Genomic DNA, 25,219 nt, shown 5'->3' with positions numbered 1-25,219 from the left:
AGCGAAAACATCTATCTGATACTGTTGGGTCCCATTTATTTAACTTTTGGGGCATGGTGTATAGCCTGTGTAACCAATTATATTGTATTATGCGTAATCTCGTGTTTATTGTATTTCCCATAGTTCTGGAGCATAGCTTTATCTTTATGTTTAGATCTTGTTCCCATTTTTGTTTGGGTTTACAGCTTGTTTCCTTGTTCTCTTTCTCTTGCAGTTTGATGTACATGTTTGTTATAAATCTTTTAATTATCTTTGGGGTCTGTAATCTCATATTTTGCTTCCTTCTGGTAACCTCAGCCTGCTTCCCAATTTGTCCTTCAAGTAGGTTTTCAGTTAGTGGTATGCAAACATTGGATTCAACATTCTTAAGGTAAATGGTGAAAGGATGAGTCTGTAGAGAGAAATCAGGAATTACCCATGGTGTTATTAAATGGTAGATCTGAAGAATGGGATTAAAGACCTACTCCTGTCCCTCTGTTATTAATAAATGAATAAAAGGCATCCTGTGCCACTGTATAATAATATAGCAGTGCCACAAGTTAGCTTTAGTTTTGTTTTGGTCATATTCAGTCATATTTATGTAAATCGGCTTCGTGGTCCTGGAATAACACTATCTCATCTTTACCGTGGAACACATGGTATGAACAACAAATAAAGGTGATGACTTGATTCTCTGGTGAATATTGATGGGACTCTTAGTGATGATTTATTTTTATTCAGTCGCTAATCAAAATTCACTGAAATCACCAGGCCACCTTGACTCCATTACAGGTACCAGAGCTTTTGTTTTAGGTTTGCATTTTCACCCACTGGGATTAGTGGGACCCTCTAATCTGTGGCGACATTGAACTCATTCCCATACTTCCCTGTACTGAGTACTGATGCTTTGTAAATCAAGTTGATTGAGTGCAGTTTCTTGCTAGATACTTCAAAAATTCGAAACACTGCCATGCTGCAGATGGTTTGATCCCATCTCAGGCTGTATTCACATTCCAGCTCTAATGCCATCTCTGTGATTCATTTAGGTTCAACAAGAAATAGACTTGATTTGCTTTGACGACTCAAACATATTTAAGCGACCTCTCCACAGAAACGTTGTGCAATTTTTGATGATTATGCTGCAGATGAAGTCATGATCTAGTCATGAAATAGTCAGATCTAGTGGAGGTCTGTAACATTTTACTACTCATAACCTTCCACTAATGCTGCGTTTATGGAGTTTAGAAAATTCAGCATGTTTTGTCTCCCTTTTAGTGATTACCATAAGCTTGTCTCTGGATAACCATGTCATAACATATCCCCTGCAGAGTCCCAAAATAAGAACAAACGCCAGTGTAAAACCTGCCCTTACATGTTTGGACTGCAAACCTATTCATGCAATTGAATGAATGTTACAAAGCAAAATTTCCTTAGCAAGAGAGAGAAGATGTCAGTCTCAGTGCTAGAGAGAAAGATAAAAGGGACAACACACCACATGAAGTTAATGTGCTTGTACCATCTCAATACTATTGGAGACCTGCATCTAATCTGAAGGAGCTTAGACAGATTCCTCAGTTTGCGTCCAGTAGAGAAGGCCATAATGGGAGTACCAGATGAGGAATATGACCCCTACAGATTCACAAGTGAAGTGTTGACTCACTTTGAAAGGACAGTTTGGGGCCTTGAGTAGTGATGAGGGAGGAGGTGTAGGTGCAGTTTCTCTATCGATCCTCTTAAATTGGTGATGTTGTGGATTTGATGTCTTGGCATAAAGTGGGAAAAAATTAGAAGTACTGCCATGCTGCAGATGGTTTGATCCCATCTCAGGCAGTATTGTGGGAGAGGGGCAAAGACAGTGAAGGGTAACAAGAGTTTCTTCTTCTTTCTTCTTCTTCTTTGGCTTGGCTTCGCGGACGAAGATTAATGGAGGGGTAATGTCCACGTCAGCTGCAGGCTCGTTTGTGGCTGACAAGTCCGATGCGGGACAGGGAGACACGGTTGCAGCGGTTGCAAGGGAAAATTGGTGGGTTGGGGTTGGGTGTTGGGTTTTTCCTCCTTTGTCTTTTGTCAGTGAGGTGGGCTCTGCGGTCTTCTTCCAAGGAGGTTGCTGCCCGCCGAACGGTGAGGCGCCAAGATGCACGGTTGGAGGCGAGATCAGCCCACTGGCGGTGGTCAATGAGGCAGGCACCAAGAGATTTCTTTAAGCAGTCCTTGTACCTCTTCTTTGGTGCACCTCTGTCTTGGTGTCTTTTGTCAGTGAGGTGGGCTCTGCGGTCTTCTTCAAAGGAGGTTGCTGCCCGCCGAACGGTGAGGCGCCAAGATGCACGGTTTGAGGTGAGATCAGCCCACTGGCGGTGGTCAATGTGGCAGGCACCAAGAGCTTTCTTTAGGCAGATTGAGAGCAGAAGTGTGGCGGCAAAAGGCTTGCTGAACATTTTCCATTGTTTCGGTCACATGAGATGCTATTAGTAAGAGGTGTTCAGGTATTTGAGGGGAAAGTATTGAAGAAATTAGTGCATGGATTGGGAGGCAACAGCAGATTCTACAATGTTAGTATGGAAAAGAAGGGTGGAGCTGAGTGTTAATGGGCCAATTCAGAAGTATATTTTTGTTGCCGTATCAACAGATTTTACATAACACCCACTTTGATATTTATGATCTTAAGCAGTTATGAAATAGAATGACCAACAGCCTTTCACACCTGCTTTCTGCTTTCCATTGCCAAAACACCTGTGTTATTCAATTGCTATCCTAGTATTGATGGTAGCAGAGTGGTTAAGTTATTAGATGGACATGGAGACTCATCAGTTATAACATTAGAGATGTTTAAAATCCCATCTTATTGCTGTGGAAATTAAATTCAATGAATTAAATAAATCTCAAATTAAAAGCAACCATAAAACAATTGACTGTCATTAAAAAAAACCATTTTGATCCATTAATCTTCTTCAAGAAAAGTGCCATAATTGCCTGGTCAGATTCTCATACAACTTAATACTTACCAATGTGATTGGATCTTGCCTGCCCTCCTAAAGGAACTGGATGGGATAGAGGATAAATGCCTGTCTTTCCAGCAACATCCATATCGTGTAATTTTTAAAACAATCTTAAATTTTATTTGATCCTGTGCTGAGAATGCCACCCTGCTATTGGGAAGCTCCATGGTATAGTTGGCCTTCCCATTCTTTATGAAAATAGATAGCTCCATAAGACCTGGTGATGTCTCATGAAATAGCTTAATACATTCTTGATGATGTTGCTAGTGGAGCCAGACCAGTTCTAGCCAAATTCCACTATTCCACAGAGCTTACTCAATAACAGAGTAGAAACATTCACAGTTGTTTCTTATTTCATGGGCCAGTTGTAACACTACAGTGGTAACCATAACAAAGTTCAAGTAATGAGGTAGAGACCAGGAATGGATCCCACAATTCTACAATTGTCTATAATTAATCCATGGGAGTTCTTTATTATCTTTAAAAGCTACATGAGTAGAACTTAATTAGAGATTTGTGAGAATATTGAGCAAATTGACATGAGAATTCAAAATAGGAGCTGGAATAGGCCAAATGGCCTATCAAACCTGGTCAAGATTTGATATTTAATATCAAGGGTGATCTGGCCATGGACTCAGCTCCACTTGCCTATCTATTCTGATAAACCTTAATTTCCCTATTATTTAAAAAAAAATCCTTCTATATCTTAAATGCATTCCATGAGGCTGCATCTATTGTCTCCTCAGGCAGAGAATTCCATAGATTATCTTCTCTGGGAGAATCAATATCTCCTTACCTCTACTCGTTACCTCTGACTCCTGACGCAATGTCCTCCAGTACTAGTCTCATCTACCAGGGGAATTACTTTTTTTGCATCTATCTTCTCCATTCCTTTCATAATTTGATATGCCTCTGTAAGATCCCCTTCAGTCCTTGAAGCTCATGAATTATAGGCCCAATCTTTCCTCATAAGATAACCTCTTAGTTTCCAGAATCAACCTGATGAACCTACTCACCACTGCCTCCAAAGCCAGAATTTCCTTTCTCCAGTAAAGGGACTAGAATTGCACTCAGTATTTCAGGTGCAAATCATGATGTGGGAATTATGTAATATGACAAGAAGCTTGGATAAAAATGGAGGAGTCAATGTGCTAGATAGGCAGAAATTAAATCAGTGAATTTCAGAATCGCATTGTGGCATCACAGTTTAAGTTTCACGCTTTCTACATGCTAATATATAGATCTGAATCCTTCATTTTAGGAGGTATGGGTACAATTGCTGTGCATACAGAAACACTGTGTTCTGGCCTTCCTATATCTGTCCTTTTGCAGTGAAACTTGGGTATCGTGCAGTGTGTAAATGCCATATCACCTTTGACAAATATTATTTCCCCTTTTCAGGAAACTGATGACAACTTTGTAGCTCCCTCTTTTATCTCATCATACTGAAACCACCCCAATGAACAGGAAAGGGGATTCATTTATCATTTATTGCTCGGACTTGCATGCCATGTTAGGGTTGATATTTAGCAAGTCTATGATTATATGTTTTGGACTATTCATTTGGCTGTTATCTATTTGCTCTTTAAGGATAAATGGCCCATGGTGAGTAATTTGCCATAAGCAAAGAAATTAAATTTTAAAAAATAGCGTGAGCAAAGGTGCCCTGCCTACAGGAAATGATCCCTAGAATATTGCGTAATTCTTCATTTTGCAGGTCTGTGCAGGAAACCTTCATTTAATTGATACAACAGTGCAACTTTGGCCAAAGTTTGGTATCCTGTTGCCTTTCTTTCCCGTGTAGAGTTCCTGAGCTATTTTGCATTCACTGAATAGCATTTGTTAACCAGCAGTTGGGTGAGGAACAACACAAATTAAGTTAGATTTGAGCTGTAATTGAAATTATGTGCAATAAATATGTGTAATTATGTGCTTAACTAGGGCTCAAAGGATTAATGAGGACCCTTTCTGTCTATCACATAATTTCTTTGACCAACTACCATTAGGAAGGAGGTACTGGAACATCATATTCAGTACTGCCAGGCTGGGAAATAGATTCTTCCTGCAGGCTGTGAGATTCTTGAATGTAATCCTGTAGCCTTGGGTCTCACAAACAAAGCAAGAGGAGTATTCAAAAAATAATGAATAAAAAATAAATAGATGGGATTTTTGTTTATATATGTGTGTGTACTATATATGTGTGTGTGTGTGTAGATATCTCTTTGGCTTGGCTTCGCGGACGAAGATTTATGGAGGGGGTAAAAGTCCACGTCAGCTGCAGGCTCGTTTGTGGCTGACAAGTCCGATGCGGGACAGGCAGACACGGTTGCAGCGGCTGCAGGGGAAAATTGGTTGGTTGGGGTTGGGTGTTGGGTTTTTCCTCCTTTGCCTTTTGTCAGTGAGGTGGGCTCTGCGGTCTTCTTCAAAGGAGGTTGCTGCCCGCCAAACTGTGAGGTGCCAAGATGCACAGTTTGAGGCGATATCAGCCCACTGGCGGTGGTCAATGTGGCAGGCACCAAGAGATTTCTTTAGGCAGTCCTTGTACATTTTCTTTTGTGCACCTCTGTCACGGTGGCCAGTGGAGAGCTCGCCATATAACACGATCTTGGGAAGGCGATGGTCCTCCATTCTGGAGACGTGACCCACCCAGCGCAGCTGGATCTTCAGAGGCGTGGACTCGATGCTGTCGACCTCTGCCATCTCGAGTACTTCGACGTTAGGGATGAAAGCGCTCCAATGGATGTTGAGGATGGAGCGGAGACAACGCTGGTGGAAGCGTTCTAGGAGCCATAGGTGATGCCGGTAGAGGACCCATGATTTGGAGCCAAACAGGAGTGTGGGTATGACAACGGCTCTGTATACGCTTATCTTTGTGAGGTTTTTCAGTTGGTTGTTTTTCCAGACTCTTTTGTGTAGTCTTCCAAAGGCGCTATTTGCCTTGGCGAGTCTGTTGTCTATCTCATTGTCGATCCTTGCATCTGATGAAATGGTGCAGCCGAGATAGGTAAACTGGTTGACCGTTTTGAGTTTTGTGTGCCCGATGGAGATGTGGGGGGGCTGGTAGTCATGGTGGGGAGCTGGCTGATGGAGGACCTCAGTTTTCTTCAGGTTGACTTCCAGGCCAAACATTTTGGCAGTTTCCGCAAAGCAGGACGTCAAGCGCTGAAGAGCTGGCTCTGAATGGGCAACTAAAGCGGCATCGTCTGCAAAGAGTAGTTCACGGACAAGTTGCTCTTGTGTCTTGGTGTGAGCTTGCAGGCGCCTCAGATTGAAGAGACTGCCATCCGTGCGGTACCGGATGTAAACAGCGTCTTCACTGTTGAGGTCTTTCATGGATTGGTTCAGCATCATGCTGAAGAAGATTGAAAAGAGGGTTAGTGCGAGAACACAGCCTTGCTTCACGCCATTGTTAATGGAGAAGTGTTCAGAGAGCTCATTGCTGTATCTGACCTGACCTTGTTGGTTTTCGTGCAGTTGGATAATCATGTTGAGGAACTTTGGATACTAGAGCGCATCGGATGTGTGGATATATATATATATTAAATATCTATGTAGATACGTGATTATTATGTGCTGAGAGACGTTGTTTTATCTGGTTGTACCGGCATCACCTACGGCTCCTAGAACACTTCCACCAGCGTTGTCTCCGCTCCATCCTCAAAATTCATTGGAGCGACTTCATCCCTAACATCGAAGTACTCTAGATGGCAGAGGCCGACAGCATCGAGTCCACGCTGCTGAAGATCCAGCTGCGCTGGGTGGGTCACGTCTCCAGAATGGAGGACCATCGCCTTCCCAAGATCGTGTTATATGGCGAGCTCTCCACTTGCCACCGTGACAGAGGTGCACCAAAGAAGAGGTACAAGGACTGCCTAAAGAAATCTCTTGGTGCCTGCCACATTGACTACCGCCAGTGGGCTGATATCGCCTCAAACCGTGCATCTTGGTGCCTCACAGTTCGGCGGGCAGCAACCTCCTTTGAAGAAGACCGCAGAGCCCACCTCACTGACAAAAGACAAAGGAGGAAAAGCCCAACACCCAACCCCAACCAACCAATTTTCCCCTGCAGCCGCTGCAACCGTGTCTGCCTGTCCCGCATCGGACTTGTCAGCCACAATCGAGCCTGCAGCTGACGTGGACTTTTACCCCCTCCATAAATCTTCGTCCGCGAAGCCAAGCCAAAGAAGATGTGAAGTCAGATGATAATAAACCAACTCAAAAGAGCATAACACCCAAACTAATAAATGAATGTGGTATAAAATGAGGTGGTTTTATTAATTTTCCGATCTCTTTGCTTTTCTCCCTCTACCCGCTAAAGATATTTGTTAAGAACCAGTTCTGCTATTGATGGCAGCATTACAATTAGCCAAAGTGGCTTCTTCTCCTGCCTTGGGAAGCATCATGACCAAGTGGTTCTGCATTGCAAGCCTATTTGGATATAGTAGGGATTTGGGATGATTTAAATACCTCCTTCAAAAATCTGACAAGGGCAAGCTTGACTGAATAGTCTTCTTCTGTTCTCTAGAATTCACTAATTTTCCTGTCCTCCCTCATCCAAGTGGTGTCCTATCCTCAAAGACATTTAGATTTCAGTAGTTCTTTGGAATATGATTATAGATATAGACTGAGCAACTGTCTTAAATCCCAAATGAATTATCAAAAGAAAATGGCTCAAATCCCATCTCAGCAAATGGAAAATTTAGTTAAATGAATGTGGAATTAAACAAAAGGCTAATAAATTATAATTACCGACATGTGGAAAATTATTTTCACCTCGAATGGAAAGTGATTCTTTTGTGGGCCAGGAGCAGTGAACTGCTTCCTTATAAGAGTAATCAACTTCTTCACTTTTGGAAGGAAATGCAATGCTTTTACTTGGTCTGTCCAAAAACATGGTTGACTCAGAAAAAAACATGTTGATTTCTACTTATCTGGTAAAATAGTCTGTCCTAACAATTCAAGGACCATTAAAGGACAGGCAATCTTACCGTGTGCAACCTCATCTTAAATATGAATGTCAAAAAGAAATTCACAAAAACACCTCTTTAAAAGCAAACTGAATCAATATAGCTTTTGCATGTGATAAATGTCTGTGCCCGTGTTGTGTGGATTATGTAACCTCTCCAGTGAGCCTGAGATTGGAAGTGATCTCACCTGCCAATTAAGGATTAGATCTGCTCACTTATGAGGCTGACATGTGATTGGTCCTCAAGATGTGAATCATTTGTTAGATCTGCCCACAGCTGAGGCTGATACATGATTGAGCAGGTCATGTGATCAAATCCTCCATTGAAGAGCCATGCCTGGAGCCTGTTTGGCTCCTTTTTTTGCTGCTGCTTTAAGACCAGCACAGAAGTCCAGTCTGCCAGCCTGTTCATTTGACATACTTATTCATTGTAATTAACTTACTGACTGTTCATTGGTGTGTTAAGTCTGTGGGTTGATGGGTATTGTGTGCTTAACCCTTGCATTCCTTATCAGGGGTTCATAATGTTTAGCAGCTGATGGGTAAATTATTTGTGTATTATTTCAGGATGGTCTGTGTGAATATGTGCTCTTTTGTGAATCCCCCTGTGCGTAAATTAAGCCCACTGTAGATAACAAGTGTCTAGCTTTGATTCCCTTTGAACCCATCAAACCTATTCTTGAACACAAGAGTGCATCTTGAGTATGTGCACATGCTTGCATGCCAGCATGCATCCAAAATGTGTGTGTATGTGGATGTATCTACCTGTTTATCCGCCTTTTTTTAAAGTACGTGTTAAATATAAGCATCTGGGAATAAAACATCTTGTAGTGGAGTGATGATGAGTTTATTACCATGTGCATAAGTACACTGTGTGCTTCATTGGGATGCAATGTTAAGGTCTGGTGAACTTTACTCAAATTCTGGCTGCAGCTCAACCATTGTTAACCAAATAACAGGAAATGATGAGTTAGAATACAGGATGGAGAGTAAGAATCTGGTTGGGTGATGGCAGAACAACAAGACCAAGGTGCTGATGGTGGATTTTGGGTAAGGGTGGCTGAGGTTCACACACATGGCTGCATTGATTAATTTTCGAGTTCTGGGATCTCTCCTGGAGCTAGCACATCAAAGCAATCATAAAGAAGGCCTTTATTTTCCAAGAGGTCTGAGGAGATTAAGCAAGCCATTGAACGCTCTTTCAAACATCTGTAGGTGTACTGTGATTGCATCAGCTCATTTGAGAGCCCAGAAACACAGAAGGTAGGAAACAGTCATCCATTTAAGACATCTGTGTGAGATAATTGCCTCATGAAGACAGTCAAATTGGTAAAGGATCCCCATCAACCTGGTCACAGTCTTTTTTCACGGCTACCTGAAGAGCAGCACCTCAAGGCTCAAGAACAGATTTTTTTCCCCCCCCAATGACTATCAGGTTCTTGAGTCGTAAGCTACTCTGGCATCACAGAAAGGCTTGTCTACCCTAATGAAGCAACACTTCTCTTCTTGCACAACTGTTACCTCGATTATTTATTACCTAACTTTTCTAGTTTTTTTTCTCTTTCCGTATGATAATTCAGTGTATACTATTGCAGTTTTTTTTTTACAAAGTACCTTTTTGGCTGCAGGATGGAAGAATTTGAATGCATTTGTACATTATGTGTATGATAATAAACTCATTAATCTTTATCATTAAGCATGTGATGTAAGTCTGGTAATCCTGGGTTCCATTGAATTCACTCACAAAATTTCATCAAATTTGATGGTGCAGTGCAAGCCTTAAAGAAATCCATACCTTTTAGCATACATGAATGTATCTGTACTTAGAGGAAAATATAGATAGTATAGACAAGAATTAATAAGGGAAGGTAATGGAATAGAGAGAATAAGGAGGGAATTAAAAGAGGGACCTTTGTGACATATGAAAAGTGAAATCTTTTCTGGGGGAGGCGGGGTGGGGGGAAATAGCGGTCACTGCAAAATCAGTTGACGCTTGCGAGTGGATTCGCAAATCCAAATGGAGAGGGGAGATGTGGTTGTCCGACAAGGGATAAAGGACAACTCAGGAGGTGAAGGGGAGATTGGGGATAAATAAGATAGAAATAGGAGAATAAGGAAAATGTTAGATGTTGTAGGAATGTTGTCTGATAAAGAGTTGAAAATAAGAAAACAGAAATGGAAAAGGAGGAAAGGTAATGATGGAAAAACGGAAAGAGAAGATAAACAAAATATAAAAGGGCTACGCTGAACTATATGTCTTTAAATATTAATGGAATACATAACCAAATTAAAAGGAAGAAACTACCAAATTTAAATGAATAAATGTATTCCATTAGAAAAAATAACATATTGGTTAAGAAATAATATTGAAATATTCGAACAAGTATAGGAGCCTTACATTAAATACAATAGCGAAAACCTACCGGGGACAAACATTACCTAAGTTGATGGAAGGAGAAGGAAAGAAAAGAATGGATTCAGTAGAATTTCTGGTGTAATTTTGTTGAATGACAACATTGTCTGACTGGCTTAATGCAACCTAGATTGTATACCTAAAATGGATGAGAGGGGGGGGGTGGGGGGGTGGTTTGGGAGGAAAGGGGGGGGGGGGAAAAGTCACTGTATATGTGTGAAAAAGAAATAGTGTATATCATGGCTAATGTGATTTATGGTGTGAAAAATAAAAAAAATTTAAAAAAAAAAAAAAGAAATCCATACCTTTTTAGTAATTTCAGAACTTTGTATTTCACCTTCTAATAATTCCTGTAACCTCAACATTTTGAATCCACCTCACACGTTCCTTCAGTATTTCATTACAGCCATCAAAAACCATTCAAGAAATAGCTTAGCTGTTTATGGTTAGGGAAATTGCCACATGCATCAATAATTTGTTGGATTAGTCAAGGACTGCTGGCACAGATTTAGATGAAAGGAACAGCATGACCTTACAACTCAATACTGTCACCTATCAGATTCTAAAGTTTCAGAAGCCTAGGGTACCAGAGAAGTAGAAGCACAGTTAGCACCCAACGCTGTTACAGCAGCAGGGACTAGGGTTAGAATCCTGTACACTCTCCCCATGCTTGCGTGGGTTTCCTCTGGGTGCTCGGATTTGCTCCCACCCTTCCAAACGTATTATGGTGGTTAATTGAGTGTAATTGGGTGGCATGAGCTGGAAGGGCCTGTGACTGTGTAGTATATCTAAAATTAAATTTAATGCTTTATTGCTTCTCAACTCCAATTGATTTTGTGATAGGGTTTTATGTTTGTTGCAGTCTGAGTAGCTGGTTCTAGCAATCTAATTACCGAGATTTCAGTCAAACTGTAGCGTGACTTGCGTTAGTATTCACACTTGTTTCTTAAAGAGAGCCTCTTATCAGTTATTGATTGATCTTTGTGTATTTGGATAATAGAACTGTTGGTTTGTAGAAGAAGGTAGTAAATAGCCTTCTTGGCAAACTCCAAGCATGTTTGACTTTCTTTGGAAAAACATTTTGGAGATTGCTTTTGGCTTGTGTGGTTATTGCTTGCAGAAAGTGTTTTTAATTGTTTGATGAGTTGTGGTGCTACCACTATGTGTATAGATGTATGTATGGGCTGGCCCAACCCCTGAACCTGTGACTCCTCCCTCCCAGATATCCCCATAAAGGCTGTTATGCCCAAACCCCTTCCTCAATATCTGCTTTGGAACCAGGCCAGCAACATGCAAGCTGTGCTGACACTTTAAGATGATTAAAGCCTATTAAATATGATTCTCTATCAGATTGTGGTTGATTGGTAGTACAATTTAATCACCTTAATTTTAGACCATGAACAAGGTAATATGGGCGGATAGATGGGACACCATCCCCAAGGACCCAGAGGCCTCGACTAAATTCGATCAGTGGGTCCACTGCCTCAACACATTCATGAGGCGCAATGACATGCGGAGTGCAGAAGTCAAGAGGGAAGTGCTTTTTGCTCAAGTCGTCCACCAAGTTTTCCAAGTGACTTTGCTACTTACGCTGAAGCGATGGAGTTACTGCAGAAGCAGTACCAGGCCCCGATGAACTTGCAATGGGATCTGGACCAGCTGGAAAAATGGGTTGAAAAATAGCAGATGGAATTTAAAGCAGACAAGTGTAAGGTGTTGTATTTTGGACAAACCAAGAAAGGACGTACAAGGTGAATGGTATGGCACTGAGGAGTGCAGTAGAATGAAGGGACCTGGGAATACAGATACATAATTCCCAGAAAGTGGTGTCACAAGTAGATAGGGCTGTAAAGAGAGCTTTCTGGCATATTGGCCTTCATAAATCAAAGTATTGAGTATAGGAGCTGGGATGATATTGGTAAAGTTGTATTAGACATCGGTGAGGCCAAATTTGGAATATTGTGTGCAGTTTTGGTCACCTAACTACAGGAACGATAACAATAAGATGGAAAGAGTGCAGCGATTATTACCAGGATGTTGCCCGGACTTCAGGAACTGAGTTATAGGGAAAGGTTAAATAGGTTTGGGCTTTAATCTCTGGAGCGTAGAAGAATGATGGAAGATTTGTTAGAGGCATTTAAAATTATGAGGGGGCTAGACAGAGTAAATGTAGATAGGCTTTTTCCACTGAGGGTAAGTGAGATACAAATCAGAGGACATGGGTTAAGGGTGAAAGGGGAAATGTTTAGGGGGAGCATGAAGGGAGTGTGGAACACGCTCCCAACTGCGCTAGCGAATGTTGGCTCAATTTTAACCTTTAAGAAGAATTTGGACAGGTACCTCGATGGGAGAAGTATGGAAGGCTATGGATTGGGTGCAGGTCAGTGGGTCTAGGCAAAAAAAAAAGTGGTTTGACATAGACAAGAAGGACTAAAAGGTGTTATTTCTGTACTGTAGTGTTCTATGTTTCTAAGCTGCAACAGCACAATGGAACATTAAATACATTTAACAATCAGCTGTTCTGTGGCTGGGAGCCTGCCCTGTGTGAAGCAAAAGTAAGATCACCTTGAAATCGACGTGCAGTTGATTTCAACGATCAGTGACCCATTTCCAAGATCAGTGACTTCCAATATCTTGAGCTTCTACTGACAGGCTTTAGTTATACTCTGAAGAGAAACACGGAAGTCTGCAGACAAAGTGATGGAAGTAAAAACACAGTGCTGGAGAAACTCATCAGGTCCAACAGTCTACTTCATATAGCAAAGATAAAAAATACATAACTAACATTTTGATTTTGAACCCTTCATTAAGATATGAGCAAAATGGTGGGGGGAGGGGCAGGGGAGGTGTACAATCCCACAGGCAAGAGGTAATAGGTAGATAAGCAAGGGAGGGCACGACAGTAAGCGGGGTAGGGGATGGCTTTGTGAATGAAGAGGAAAGGGGGTGGAGAGCTGGAGGAAAAAAGACAGAGGGATGGGGAAGAAAGGGAGAACTGTGAGTGGGTTAGCAGAAACTGGAAAAGTCGATGATAATACCATCTGATTAGAGAGTGCCCAGATGAAATATGCATTGCTTCTCCAATTTACAATTTAGTTGTACTCTACCATATTGCATATGCTGAGAGCAGCTCCCCTTGTTCTCAGTTCAAGACTGCCGAAACCATTTTCAATACACTTGTATCCAGTGGCACACCTCCTCGGAGAGGTATGATGTAGGGGCCTTCTGATCTGTGGGGAACACCACATTACAAGATGCAGATCCCTTCCAAGTTACCTAGGACCTACCTGAGATTTAACTTGGGGGTTGAATTGGATAATAATTACCAAATACACAGGCTGGATGAGACACCATTTGTCATGATAATGAATATGTATGAGATATACCGGAAGTCACGTGGTATGAGAGAGAGATAAGAACACAAGCAGGAGAACAAAGGAAACCGGAGAATAAAGACACTAAGAAGTTTACCTGATAAAACTTGTGTTTAATGTTTCCTTAACTTCACATTTCGGGCCACAAATGTGACATTGGTGACGAGGATGAAAGAAGCTTGAAGAAAATTAAAGACTAAACAAGATTACAGAGGATAACAGACAACTTCAAGGTGATAAGAATTTTCTCTTTGGCTTAGTACTTTTGGGGCTGGAATATTTCCTCATGGCTGGTGCAAACAGTGACTTTCTAACACATAGTGGAATTGCTCACTTTGACCCGACTGGTGATGCAAGCACTGTAAGTGTGAAGTGGAAGGCATGGCTGGAAGAATTTGAATCCTACGCCGACAGTTGTGGCCTATTTCTAGATACTGGTACGGTTGAACAAAAAGCGCAGAGAAGGGCGTTACTTCTTTTCACTGCAGGACCCTCAGTTCGGGAAACATTTAAGACACTTTTGAATACTGGAAGAAAGGATGAGTACCGGAAAGCGGTAGATGCATTAAATGCACACTATGTAGTGACACCGAATGCTACATTTCAACGCCATTTGTTTTGGAGAACGAGACAAGAAGATGGCCAGACAATTGCTCAGTACGTGACGAGACTATGCCAGCTAGCTGTTGGATGCAATTACATGCCAGCTGATTTGGACAACCAATTACTGGATCAAGTCGTACAGCACTGCAGATCAGATAAACTCAGAAGACGTCTACTGGAAAGAGGGAGTGAGTTGGAACTCACCGATGCTTTAGCCATTGCTGCTGCATTAGAGGCTGTTGAAGGGCAATTTCATACCATGACCCTGAAAGACAACTCAAGCCAGCAAATTAAGAGGCTCTCACATCGCCATAATCAGCCAAGATATACGCCGACACATGACGTGGAGTGTTATCGATGTGGAAACCGAGGTCACTTTGGAAAAGCCCGGCCAAAGGCAAAGTTTGCAGAAAGTGTGGAGGTAAGGACCACTTTGCAAAGAAGTGCAAAAGCAAGTCCAATGCAGACCAGAAGAGGAAGAGTACAACTTCCAAAGGCAAAGCCTGGGGGAAAGGAAAGTATCCTGGAAAGAAAGATAGCATTCGCCAGATAGACGGTGACGATAATGATACCCAGGAGGAACAGAGTTGTTACCAATTTACGTTGAATGAAGTACATCATGAGAAGGTCCCAGTGATCATTGGTGGAGTGACAGTTCAGGTCATTGTAGACTCAGGCAGTGACAGTAATGTGATTGATCGACATTTATGGGAGAAGTTGAAAAGGAAAAAGATCATCTGTACCTCAAAGAAGTGTTCCAAGAAACTGTATCCATACACAGCAACCAAGCCATTGCAGACCATTGGATGTTTTACTGCAACTATTGAAGCTGGAGATAAGTACACCGAAGCAGAGTTTATGGTCATAGAAGAGAGGGGAGAACCATTGTTGAGTAGAAGCACAGCGCAAGACCTGGCAATACTTCATATTGGAGCTTGTGTCAATTCAATTCAGTCATACGAGGATATGAAGCAAGAATTCCCCGCAGTCTTCCAAGGAGTAGGAAAGCTGAAAGGTCGACAATTGAAGCTAGCGGTAGATGAAACGGTCAAACCCAAGGCACAACCAATGCGCCGAACTCCGTTTGGACTTCGTGGGAAAGTCGAAGCCAAAATTAAAGAATTGATCAAACAAGACATTATTGAACCGGTGGAACATTCGACACAATGGGTCAGTCCCGTAGTGATTGTGCCCAAACCAAAGGGTAACATAAGACTATGTGTTGACATGAGAATGGCCAATGAAGCTATAATTAGAAAACGACACCCTATACCAACAGTGGAGGAAATACTTCAAGAACTTACTACCAGCAAGGTATTCTCAAAAATTGATCTGAAGTGGGGCTATTATCAATTAGAGCTGGATCCAGGTTCCCGAGATGTAACAACACTTGTGACTCACTGTGGATTGTATCGTTACAAGAGACTATCATTTGGAATTAATGCAGCTTCAGAGATCTACCAGTATGAAATCCATCGAGTGATTCAAGGCATTCCTGGAGTTACCAACATTTCTGACGACATCATAGTCCATGCACCAACGAAGGAAGAGCATGACAAACGGTTGAGGCGTGTACTATCTAGACTACAGGAGGCAGGCCTTACCGTGAATGGAAACAAGTGCCAGTTCGGTGTGTCAGAAATGGACTTCATGGGACACAGACTTACACGGAAAGGACTAAACCCTGCAGAGGCCAAGGTGAAAGCTATTGCAGAGGCACGTGCACCTCAGAACGCAACAGAGGTGAGGAGTTTCCTGGGATTGGTCAATTTTTGTGCAAAGTTCATTCCTAATTTCGCTACAGTGGCAGAACCACTAAGAAAACTAACCAGGAAAGGTGTACCATTTCATTTTGGATCTGAGCAGAAGAAAGCGTTCACAGCGCTGAAGCAAAGCCTGACAGATGCAAAAACTCTTGGATATTACGATCCGGCGGCATCAACCAAAGTCATAGCGGATGCCAGCCCAGTTGGTTTAGGAGCCGTGTTGGTCCAGATGCATGATGGAGGACCAAGAATCATTGCCTATGCCAGCAGATTATTATCAGATGTGGAAAGAAGATACTCTCAGACAGAGAAAGAAGCACTCGGACTTGTATGGGCCTGTGAGAGGTTCCATGCATATTTATACGGCATTGAATTTGAACTCATCACAGATCATAAGCCATTAGAGGTGATCTATGCACCTAGATCCAAACCATGTGCCAGAATAGAGAGATGGGTACTCAGACTACAACCCTACAAATATAAAGTAATCCACATAGCAGGGAAAGCAAACATTGCTGATCCGCTGTCCAGATTGGTGAAGGATGGAGGTCCACAATCCAAGTCAGAATTGGGAACAGAAACAGAGAGCTTTGTACGCTTCGTAGCTATTCAGGCGACACCGAAAGCTGTGACTACGAAGGAAGTCGAGAGAGAATCTGAACGTGATCCAGAACTCATGGAAGTAAGAGAATGCATACAGAGTGGACAATGGGACAAGTGTACTCACAAGGCTTACATTCCCATTAGAGACGAACTTTGTTGCATCGGACAGTGTGTATTAAGAGGTTGCAGATTGGTGATTCCGCAAAGATTGAGACCGAGGATCGTATCCTTAGCGTATGAAGGACACCTAGGCATTGTTGGTACCAAGCAAAACCTCAGGACCAAGGTATGGTGGCCAGGTTGTGATAAAGACGCAGAGAAATTTGTTAAAACTTGTCACGGATGTCAAATCACAAGTAGGAGTAATCCGCCAGAACCGATCCGGAGTACGCAACTCCCGACAGGACCATGGATCGACGTAGCTTTTGATTTTCTTGGACCTTTACCGACGAATGAATCAATTATGGTAGTGATAGATTACTACAGCAGATACTATGAGTACGTGGTGTTGAAGTCCACAACCACTGAAAAAACAATACAAGCATTAGCAGAGATATTCGCAAGATATGGATTATCTGTTACATTATACTCTGACAATGGTCCACAATTCATTTCAGAGACATTTACGGATTACATGAGGACCACAGGTATCCACCATCATAAAGTAACTCCGAAATGGCCGCAAGCCAATGGAGAAGTAGAGAGACAAAATCAGTCCATTGAAAAACGATTGAGGATTGCACACGCAGAAGGACAAAATTGGCGAGAAGCATTGCTATCTTATGTGGCTGTCTATCGAGCAACGCCTCATGCAACCACTAGAAAAAGTCCTGCAGAAGCATTTTTTGGGAGAAAAATCCGCACAAAAATGCCAGAAATAAAGGAAATCCGAGACGACCAGGAGATGAGGGACCACGATGCTGAAAAGAAAGGTGCAGCAAAGCTGTACACAGATTTGAAACGTGGAGCCAAGTATTCAGACATCATGCCAGGAGATTATGTTCTAGTGAGGCATGAAACTGGTGGTAAGCTAGACACACCTTATTACCATCAACCCTATACTGTCGTATCCAGAAGTGGCAGTATGGTGACAGTCAAGTCTCCGACTGGAGTCCTGTATAAGAGAAATGTCTCAGATGTAAAAAGGTACCAGTCCAGAGATACATCGAGCGAAGAAGTTGAAAGGCCAATACGAGATGCTGAAACTGAGAGACCTGATGATATTCCAGAGGCAGTTACCAGCACTCCTGATGAAGTGACTAGAGCGCCAGAAACACCCGAAGCCGAGGCGAGTTCCGATGCTGAAAGTGAACAACCGAGAAGCAACGACAATATCGCAGGCAGGCCGAAACGAAACCGGAAAGTGCCCAAACGATACGAAGACTTTGTGCCATAGTTTTAATAAGAACTTTGGGACAGTATTTTAATCTTATATCATAAAGTGCATGTATGAGTGCTGTAGGAAGTAAACTTTATGTAGTTGAGTTATAGTATTACCATTAGTTACGATGTTTGTATGTTTCCGAGAGATATTGGTAAGTGAAGGTAAAGTTTATTTCTGATTAAAGGAGAGATGTCATGATAATGAATATGTATGAGATGTACCGGAAGTCACGTGGTATGAGAGAGAGATAAGAGCACAAGCAGGAGAACAAAGGAAACCGGAGAATAAAGACACTAAGAAGTTTACCTGATTAAACTTGTGTTTAATGTTTTATTAACTTCACATTTCGGGCCACAAATGACAGTCAATTGCTGCAAATTGTGCCTTGACAGGTGAACAGGAAAATTAGGCCAAGCTTTAATTTTGACTCTTCATAGAATCAAAACATAACAATTATGTTCTTTTTCCACCAGTTTATGATAAAAAATCCAAACAAGCGGCTGGGCTGTGCCACAGGACAAGGTGGGGAGCAGGCCATTTTGGATCATCCTTTCTTTCAAGGAATCGATTGGGAATTGCTTGAACAGCGAAAGATCAAGCCGCCTTTCAAGCCCAGGATTGTAAGTTTCCTTTTAATGACTATCAAAATGCCAAATGTTTTATTGAGAATGAGCAAGCACAATATCACACAGAACACCCACAACATCTGCCTCTAACAGGCTGCACTTTACACCAAAGTGATCGTAAGTGGATTTATTATGTTTACAAAAGGCTTCAAAGGATTTTCTGTACATATCATCTCCGTTGAAGTCGCATTATAAATCTTACCAGAATGTATTTAAAATGGCACAGTCCTATCCTACACTCTTTTATCCAATTTGTGTTTGCATAATAACATTTGCACAAGTTCTCAAAATGCCTTGCCTCCAGTTTTTAAAATATTGTATGGGCAAATGCACACATACTGATTTCCAGTTAAAGGAAGTCTGAGTCTCTGTGTTACACCTCAGATCCTCACTCAGCCATTATATTTTACTGAACCACTTCACACAGAGCCACTATTGTTTGGTTTGGCTGCTGATGCAATGGAATCTGTCTAGTTTATATTGTGGTGCACAGAGACTGAGCTTATGTGTTTAGCTGTCTCGGATATTCATGTCAGGAGCCATTAATGTTGCTTCTCTGCCTCTGCCAGTGGGACAAGGAATGAATGCTACCTGTAGGTGATATTTTTCACTTGCTGCCCACACCTATAACAGATTATTGAACTCACCCCAAAGCCAGAACTTCCATCACTAGCATTGTAAGTTAAATTAAGCTTCATCAGTGCAAAGTTTCTCCATAATTTGTGTACTGCACTAGACCCCAGCATCTGCAGATTTTCTTGTTTACTAGAAATGGGGATTAGTATCCTTATAAGAAGAAAACAGAGTGGTGAAGTTGCTTAGCTCATTTGCCTTCATCAGTCTGGGAATTGAGTGCAGGAGTGGGCAGATCATGAGGCAACTGGACAGAATGTTGGTGAGATGACACATAGAATACTGTGTGCAGTTTTGGTTGCCATGCTATTGGAAAGATATAATTAAGCTAGAAAGGTTGCAGAAAAGATTTACAAGAATATTGCCAGGACTAGGAGGGTTGAAATATAAAGAGAGGCTGTGACTTTTCTCCCTGGAACACTAAGTCAAAAGGAGGCCCTAATGGATGTTTACAAAATCATAAGGGGGCATAGATAAGTTAAATTGTCAATGCCTTTTTCTCCAGAGCAGATGAATCTAAGATGAGAAGACATCAATTTAAGATGAGATTACAAAGGTTTAAAAGACACCTGAGAGGCACCACCTTCACACAGAATGAGTGGGTGTATGGATCATGCTCTTGGAGAATGTGGCAGAGGTGTAGACAATTGTAGCATTCAAAAGACATTTGGACAGGTACATAGATAGGAGATGGTTTGCTGAATGCAGGCAAATGGGTTTGGCTTGGACAAGAAGGGCCAACAGGTCTACTTCCATGCCCCAGAATTCTATGACTCTAATACAACATTTTTTTTTCCATCAGAAAACAAACAGGGATGTAAATAACTTTGATCGAGACTTCACCACAGAGAAGCCTGTATTAACGCCAATTGATGAGGCTCTTGTTCGTATGATCAATCAAGATGAATTCAAAGGATTTTCTTTTGTGGCTGAAAATGCATGTGCATGAAATACGAAGGTCACCATTGAGGGGAAACTGCACCCGAAAGTTAACAGACACCAGCAACACAAAGCCCACCTCAAGCAAGTGGACCTAGTGGAACAAAGGGTTCAGACAGACGATATCAGTGGTGGCTACTGAAATGAGAACTGACATGCTGTTAATGTTGATGTTTGGTTTGTGCAACTTTGTGAACTGACTGGCTTTGACTCATTGTCCATTATCTTTCTACCAACAAGTCCTTTGAGTATCAAAACTGATGGTTATCATGAAGTAATCATTTACAAATAAGTATTGTTGTAATAGTTCGTTAAATTATACATCCTCCATTTGCACTTAGATGTTGAGGTACTTCATTAACTGTGTATCTGGTAAACTGAAATTTCCTAATAGTAAGCAGTTCTACACTTCCATAAACTATATTTGTCTGTTTACAGTAGAAATCCCATATTTCCTTATGATATAGCGGGATGTCCTCAGGGATTGCCATGTTCATTTATTGGGGTCGAGGGGGGAATGGGGAGGCATTTCCTGCAGACTGTTTAACATTGTACTTTTGCTGACTGCTTGACGTAGACATTAGACTATTTTGATGCACTATCGAGGAATTTAGCTGTGGAATGAAGAGTATGAACTGTTTTGTGTATATAAATTATAGCTGTTGGCAAATAAATATTAAAAAGAATACAGATCCTGTATTTGAAAAGATTACACTGCATGCTCTTGGAGCTGCACTGTTCTGGGGAGAATGAAGTAGACATCTGCCTCACAGATTGAACCTGGGTCCCTAGCACTGAGAGGCAGTGGTTCTACCAGCTGTGCCATTGTCCCACCCTAAACATAAAATAAAATACAGAAATGTTCAAACATCATAATATGAAATACACTTTCTGATTTACAGAGTCATTATCTCCTCAGGCAGTGAGTTTCAGTATCAATCACTCTGTTTAAAAAAAACACATTTCCATTAAACCCCCTTTAAACAAATCTTCATATTTCCTTAAACTAATATCTTCTTGTTTTGATACACCAACCAATGGGAAAAAAGATTCTGATCCTCTCTCATCACGATGTCTTTTATAATTTGATATACTTCTATCAATTCTCCTCTCAGCCTCCTTCATTCTGGGAAAACATGCCCAATTTATGCAATTTCTCCTGATAACTAACATCCACCAATCCAGACAATATTCTGTAGCGTCTCCTCTGCACTCTCTCCAGTACAACCACATGCTCACCATTGCATGGCAACCAGATGTACACAGAATGGTCCAAGTGTGGGCACAACAGTGTTTTGTAAAGTTGCAACATCCGAACTTTTATATTCTCTACCTGATCTTTGAAGTCAAGTATGCCATATGTTTTCTTCCTTGCTGTATTGCCACTTTCTATGGACATGAACCCCAAGGTCCTTCCATTCACTACCATTCCTGTGTGCCCTACCATTTGCTGTACGTGTCCTATCTCTATTTCACTTCCCAAAATGCATCATTGTAATCTCCCGCAAGGAGAGAGGCAAGCAGAGGGATCCCACCCTGTGTTCTTTTCTCATTACTGCTAATACCTATACTATTGATGTCCAGTTTTACAGTGTAAAATATATTATGAAATTAGTTTAGTGGTTAGTGTAGTGACTGGGGTTCGAATCTGGCATTGTCTGTAAGGAGTTTGTACCGCCTGTCTGCATGGGTTTCCTCTGGCTGCTTTGGTTTTCTCCCACTCTTCAAAATGTACAGAGGTTGTACATTAATTAGAGTATTTGAGCAGTATGGTCTCATGGGCCAGTAGGGCCTGTTATCATGCAGTATGTCTTAAAAAAAATACAAACATGCTGACAAATAAACAGTTTACACATTAATAAGAAGGAAATTAATGAGCCTCTCCTCACTCACTTTTATTTTTATTTATTCCCAAACCTGAACCTGTTCTATTAAGGATGTTGAAGGAAGCATCAAGTGAGATCTATACTAATTGAGTGTTCCACTCCAAGTTGTGCGCCATCCTTCATAAAGACATTTCTTAATTTTCACTGGGTCAAAACCTGGCAACTCTTTGTCAAAACAAAGACCGCAGCAGTTCAAGAAGTGAGCCCATTCCTAGCTCCTTGAGGACAGTTAGGGATGGAAGCTAAATGCTGATCTTGCCTTTGCCCTCAATATGAGTCATTCCAAAAGATTTCATTATTTTGTTGTGTTGACTGCTGACGAACAAGCCAATATATTCCTTTTGCACCTTGAACTTGTCGCTTTACTTCACTCTCAACCAAGATGTTACTATGTCAACCAAGAAGAAATTATGGAGAAAGAAATGTTTTTCCTTATCTACAACATATATTGATGTTCATCTACTTTAAGTACAATAAATGTGCAGAGAGTGTTTTAAAAAATATTCAGTTTCATTGGAGATGATTCATCAGCTCCATTACCATCGGATTTGTGATGTTGTTACAAAAATGTTCCTGTCAAGTCTTGTGGTCTCTAAAGATTTCAGTGCAGTTGCATGACAGAATTGATTCAAAAACAGCAAAGGACAAGAAGCACTCAAAGATTCACGATCAGATATAAGGAGCACCATTAAATGTAGACAATGGATGTTCAAATTCCCAATGAGAACATTGGAGTTGCAAGGTAAATGATGGACAAGTTAGCGTTGGATTGTCTACCACCACTGTGTTAATAGTGTAGTTGACTAACTCTGGGAATCAATTCATTAACTGCAACTGACCCAGATACAAGATGAAGGAGCCCTTACTGAGTAGAAAGGTAAGTTTCATAGATGTTTGTCACTTCCCAACCTTAAGCTCCCATGTGTCACATGTGACAAGGCTCAAATATTTGTTATATTTTTCTGGAAGAAATCTGAAATCCAAATGTCAAGTTCAAATTCTGTGTCATTTCAGCATTTTTCCCTGTCCAATAACTGAAATGAAGAATTGGTTTTTCAGAAGCAGATGAATATAATGTTTATCTTTTAGCTATTTTGGCATTAATGTTAACACTATTAAGTCAAGTTTATTGTCATCTGATTGCACAAGTAGAACCCAACAAAACAGTGTTCTCTGGTCCTTGGTGCAAAACACAGACACACAACCAGATGTAACACACATACAGTCAAACAATACATATGCAGGACAAGTATTCATATAAAGAAATAATAAATATTGTTTCATGGCTATGAGAGTGTCCGATGGTCAGTGTAAGCAATTCCTTTGGTCATTCAGCATTCTCACTGCCCGCGGGAAGAAGCTGTTTCCTCAGCCTGGAGGTTCTAACTCTGATATTCCTGAGTCTCTTTACTGATGGGAGCAGATGTAAGATGCTGTGTTCAGGGTGGAAGGGGTCCTCAATGATTTGGTTTACCCTCTTCAGATAATGATCCTGGTAGAATATGTCGATTGTGGGGGGGGGGGGGGGGGGGGAGGTGGGGGGTGGGGGGAGGAGGTGGGGGGGTGAGACTCCAGTGATCCTCTTTGCCACTCTTATGGTCCTGTGGATTGACCTCTGATCCATTTCTCTGCAACAATCATACCACATTGTGATGCAGATGACCAAGATACTCTCAATAGAGCTCATGTTGAAGATTAACGTAATGTCGGCCGGTAGCTTTACTGCTTCAGTCTTCTCAGGAAGTGCAGTCCCTGATGTGTCTTCCTAACAAGTAAGGAGATGTGTATCCACAATAGGCCTCTAGTTAAGTGAACTTCAAGGAACTTGGTGCTCTCCACTACAGAGTTGGTGGGTGGTCATTTTTGGTCCTCCTGAAGTTCACGATCACCTCCTTCATCTTGTCCATTTTGAGACTCAAGTTGTTACTTTCACATCACAAGATTTTCCACCGCTTCTCTGTAGTTCGACCAATTACTGTTGTGTCATCTGCAAACTTGATAACACTGTGGGAGCTGGATCTGGCGAGGCAATCATGGTTCACTATCGTAAACAGGAGCACGCTGAGCCCACAGCCCTGAGGTGTGCCAGTGCTCAACGTTCTGCTATGGTAAGCTTTTCCACCAGTCTCTGGGGAATGATCTCATTAAATGACAAGCTGAAGTCAAAGAATACCAACCTGGTGTATTGAGCGGTCATTCTCCAGATGGGTCTGGATGGAAAAGAAGGGACAAGCATATATCAGAGTCAGACTGATTTCTCCATTAAAATGGTGAGCAGAATTAGATTATACACAGTATCTTCATGTCCACTTCTTTTTGAGAGTTTTTAAGGTTTATGAAACTTAGAAAACAAATATAGACCAAATGAAGGAAATTATTGGTAAAATTAAGTTTCTATTTCCAAGCTTTCAGACAGCTTTGTTATGTCAATAACAGTTTAAAACATATCTTTTAAAGCCTGTTAATTCAAATGCAAAACCAAAGCATTAACCTATATTTATAAACCTGAACAAATAACCATATGCAATACACAAAGTTGCTGGAAAAACTCAGCAGGTCATACAGAAGATATGACCAAAGTTTTGGGCCTGAGCCCTTCGTGAAGTTAACTCCAAATAACCATCTGCGTTCTTTCTAATACACCGGTAACTCTAATAAGGTGACAGCAAACTTCATTTTAGCCAGAGTTCCTTGTTACACAAAAGAATTAATGAAGAGTTAATTTTAATCTTTTTCCTTATTAATCTTCCACCCACTATTTGGACATTGAATAGATCAATAGGTCACATAACCTGGGGCACTGTGAACAAGTTTCTGATATTAAAAACACAGAAATGCTGGAGATCTGCACAAGTTTCTAATATAAATTTTGTTTTTTTTTGTTTGATGAAACTGCAGTTGCATTTTGTCATCTTTGTACAAGTGTGAGCCTCACGAGATGTAGAGTAGAATCTTTGGTTAATATTCTCTGCATTGCTCAAAGCATTAAGTTCCCTAACCATGACTTTTGGAGAATTTCCAAAGCAAATTGGTTCTTTATAAACACAAGAA

The 25,219-nt window shown here is 41.3% G+C and overlaps 1 protein-coding gene across 2 annotated transcripts in view; it reads left to right on the top strand.

Moving 5' to 3' along the window:
* prkcha (protein kinase C, eta, a) overlaps window positions 1-20,968 on the top strand; it is a 263,102-nt gene extending 242,134 nt beyond the window's left edge. For both annotated transcript variants that reach the window (XM_069916270.1, XM_069916269.1), the window contains exons 13-14: window positions 18,558-18,704; window positions 20,146-20,968. In XM_069916270.1, coding sequence (XP_069772371.1) covers window positions 18,558-18,704; window positions 20,146-20,292 — 294 coding nt within the window. In that variant the 3' untranslated portion in view covers window positions 20,293-20,968. The remainder of the gene's footprint in view (window positions 1-18,557; window positions 18,705-20,145) is intronic.
* Window positions 20,969-25,219: the final 4,251 nt, after the last annotated feature.

This window comes from Narcine bancroftii, chromosome 2, assembly GCF_036971445.1.
Source record: "Narcine bancroftii isolate sNarBan1 chromosome 2, sNarBan1.hap1, whole genome shotgun sequence".
In the NCBI taxonomy this organism is placed as follows: Eukaryota; Metazoa; Chordata; class Chondrichthyes; order Torpediniformes; family Narcinidae; genus Narcine; species Narcine bancroftii.
Note: the sequence above shows the minus strand (reverse complement) of the source record. Positions and strands in the feature narration are given on the sequence as shown.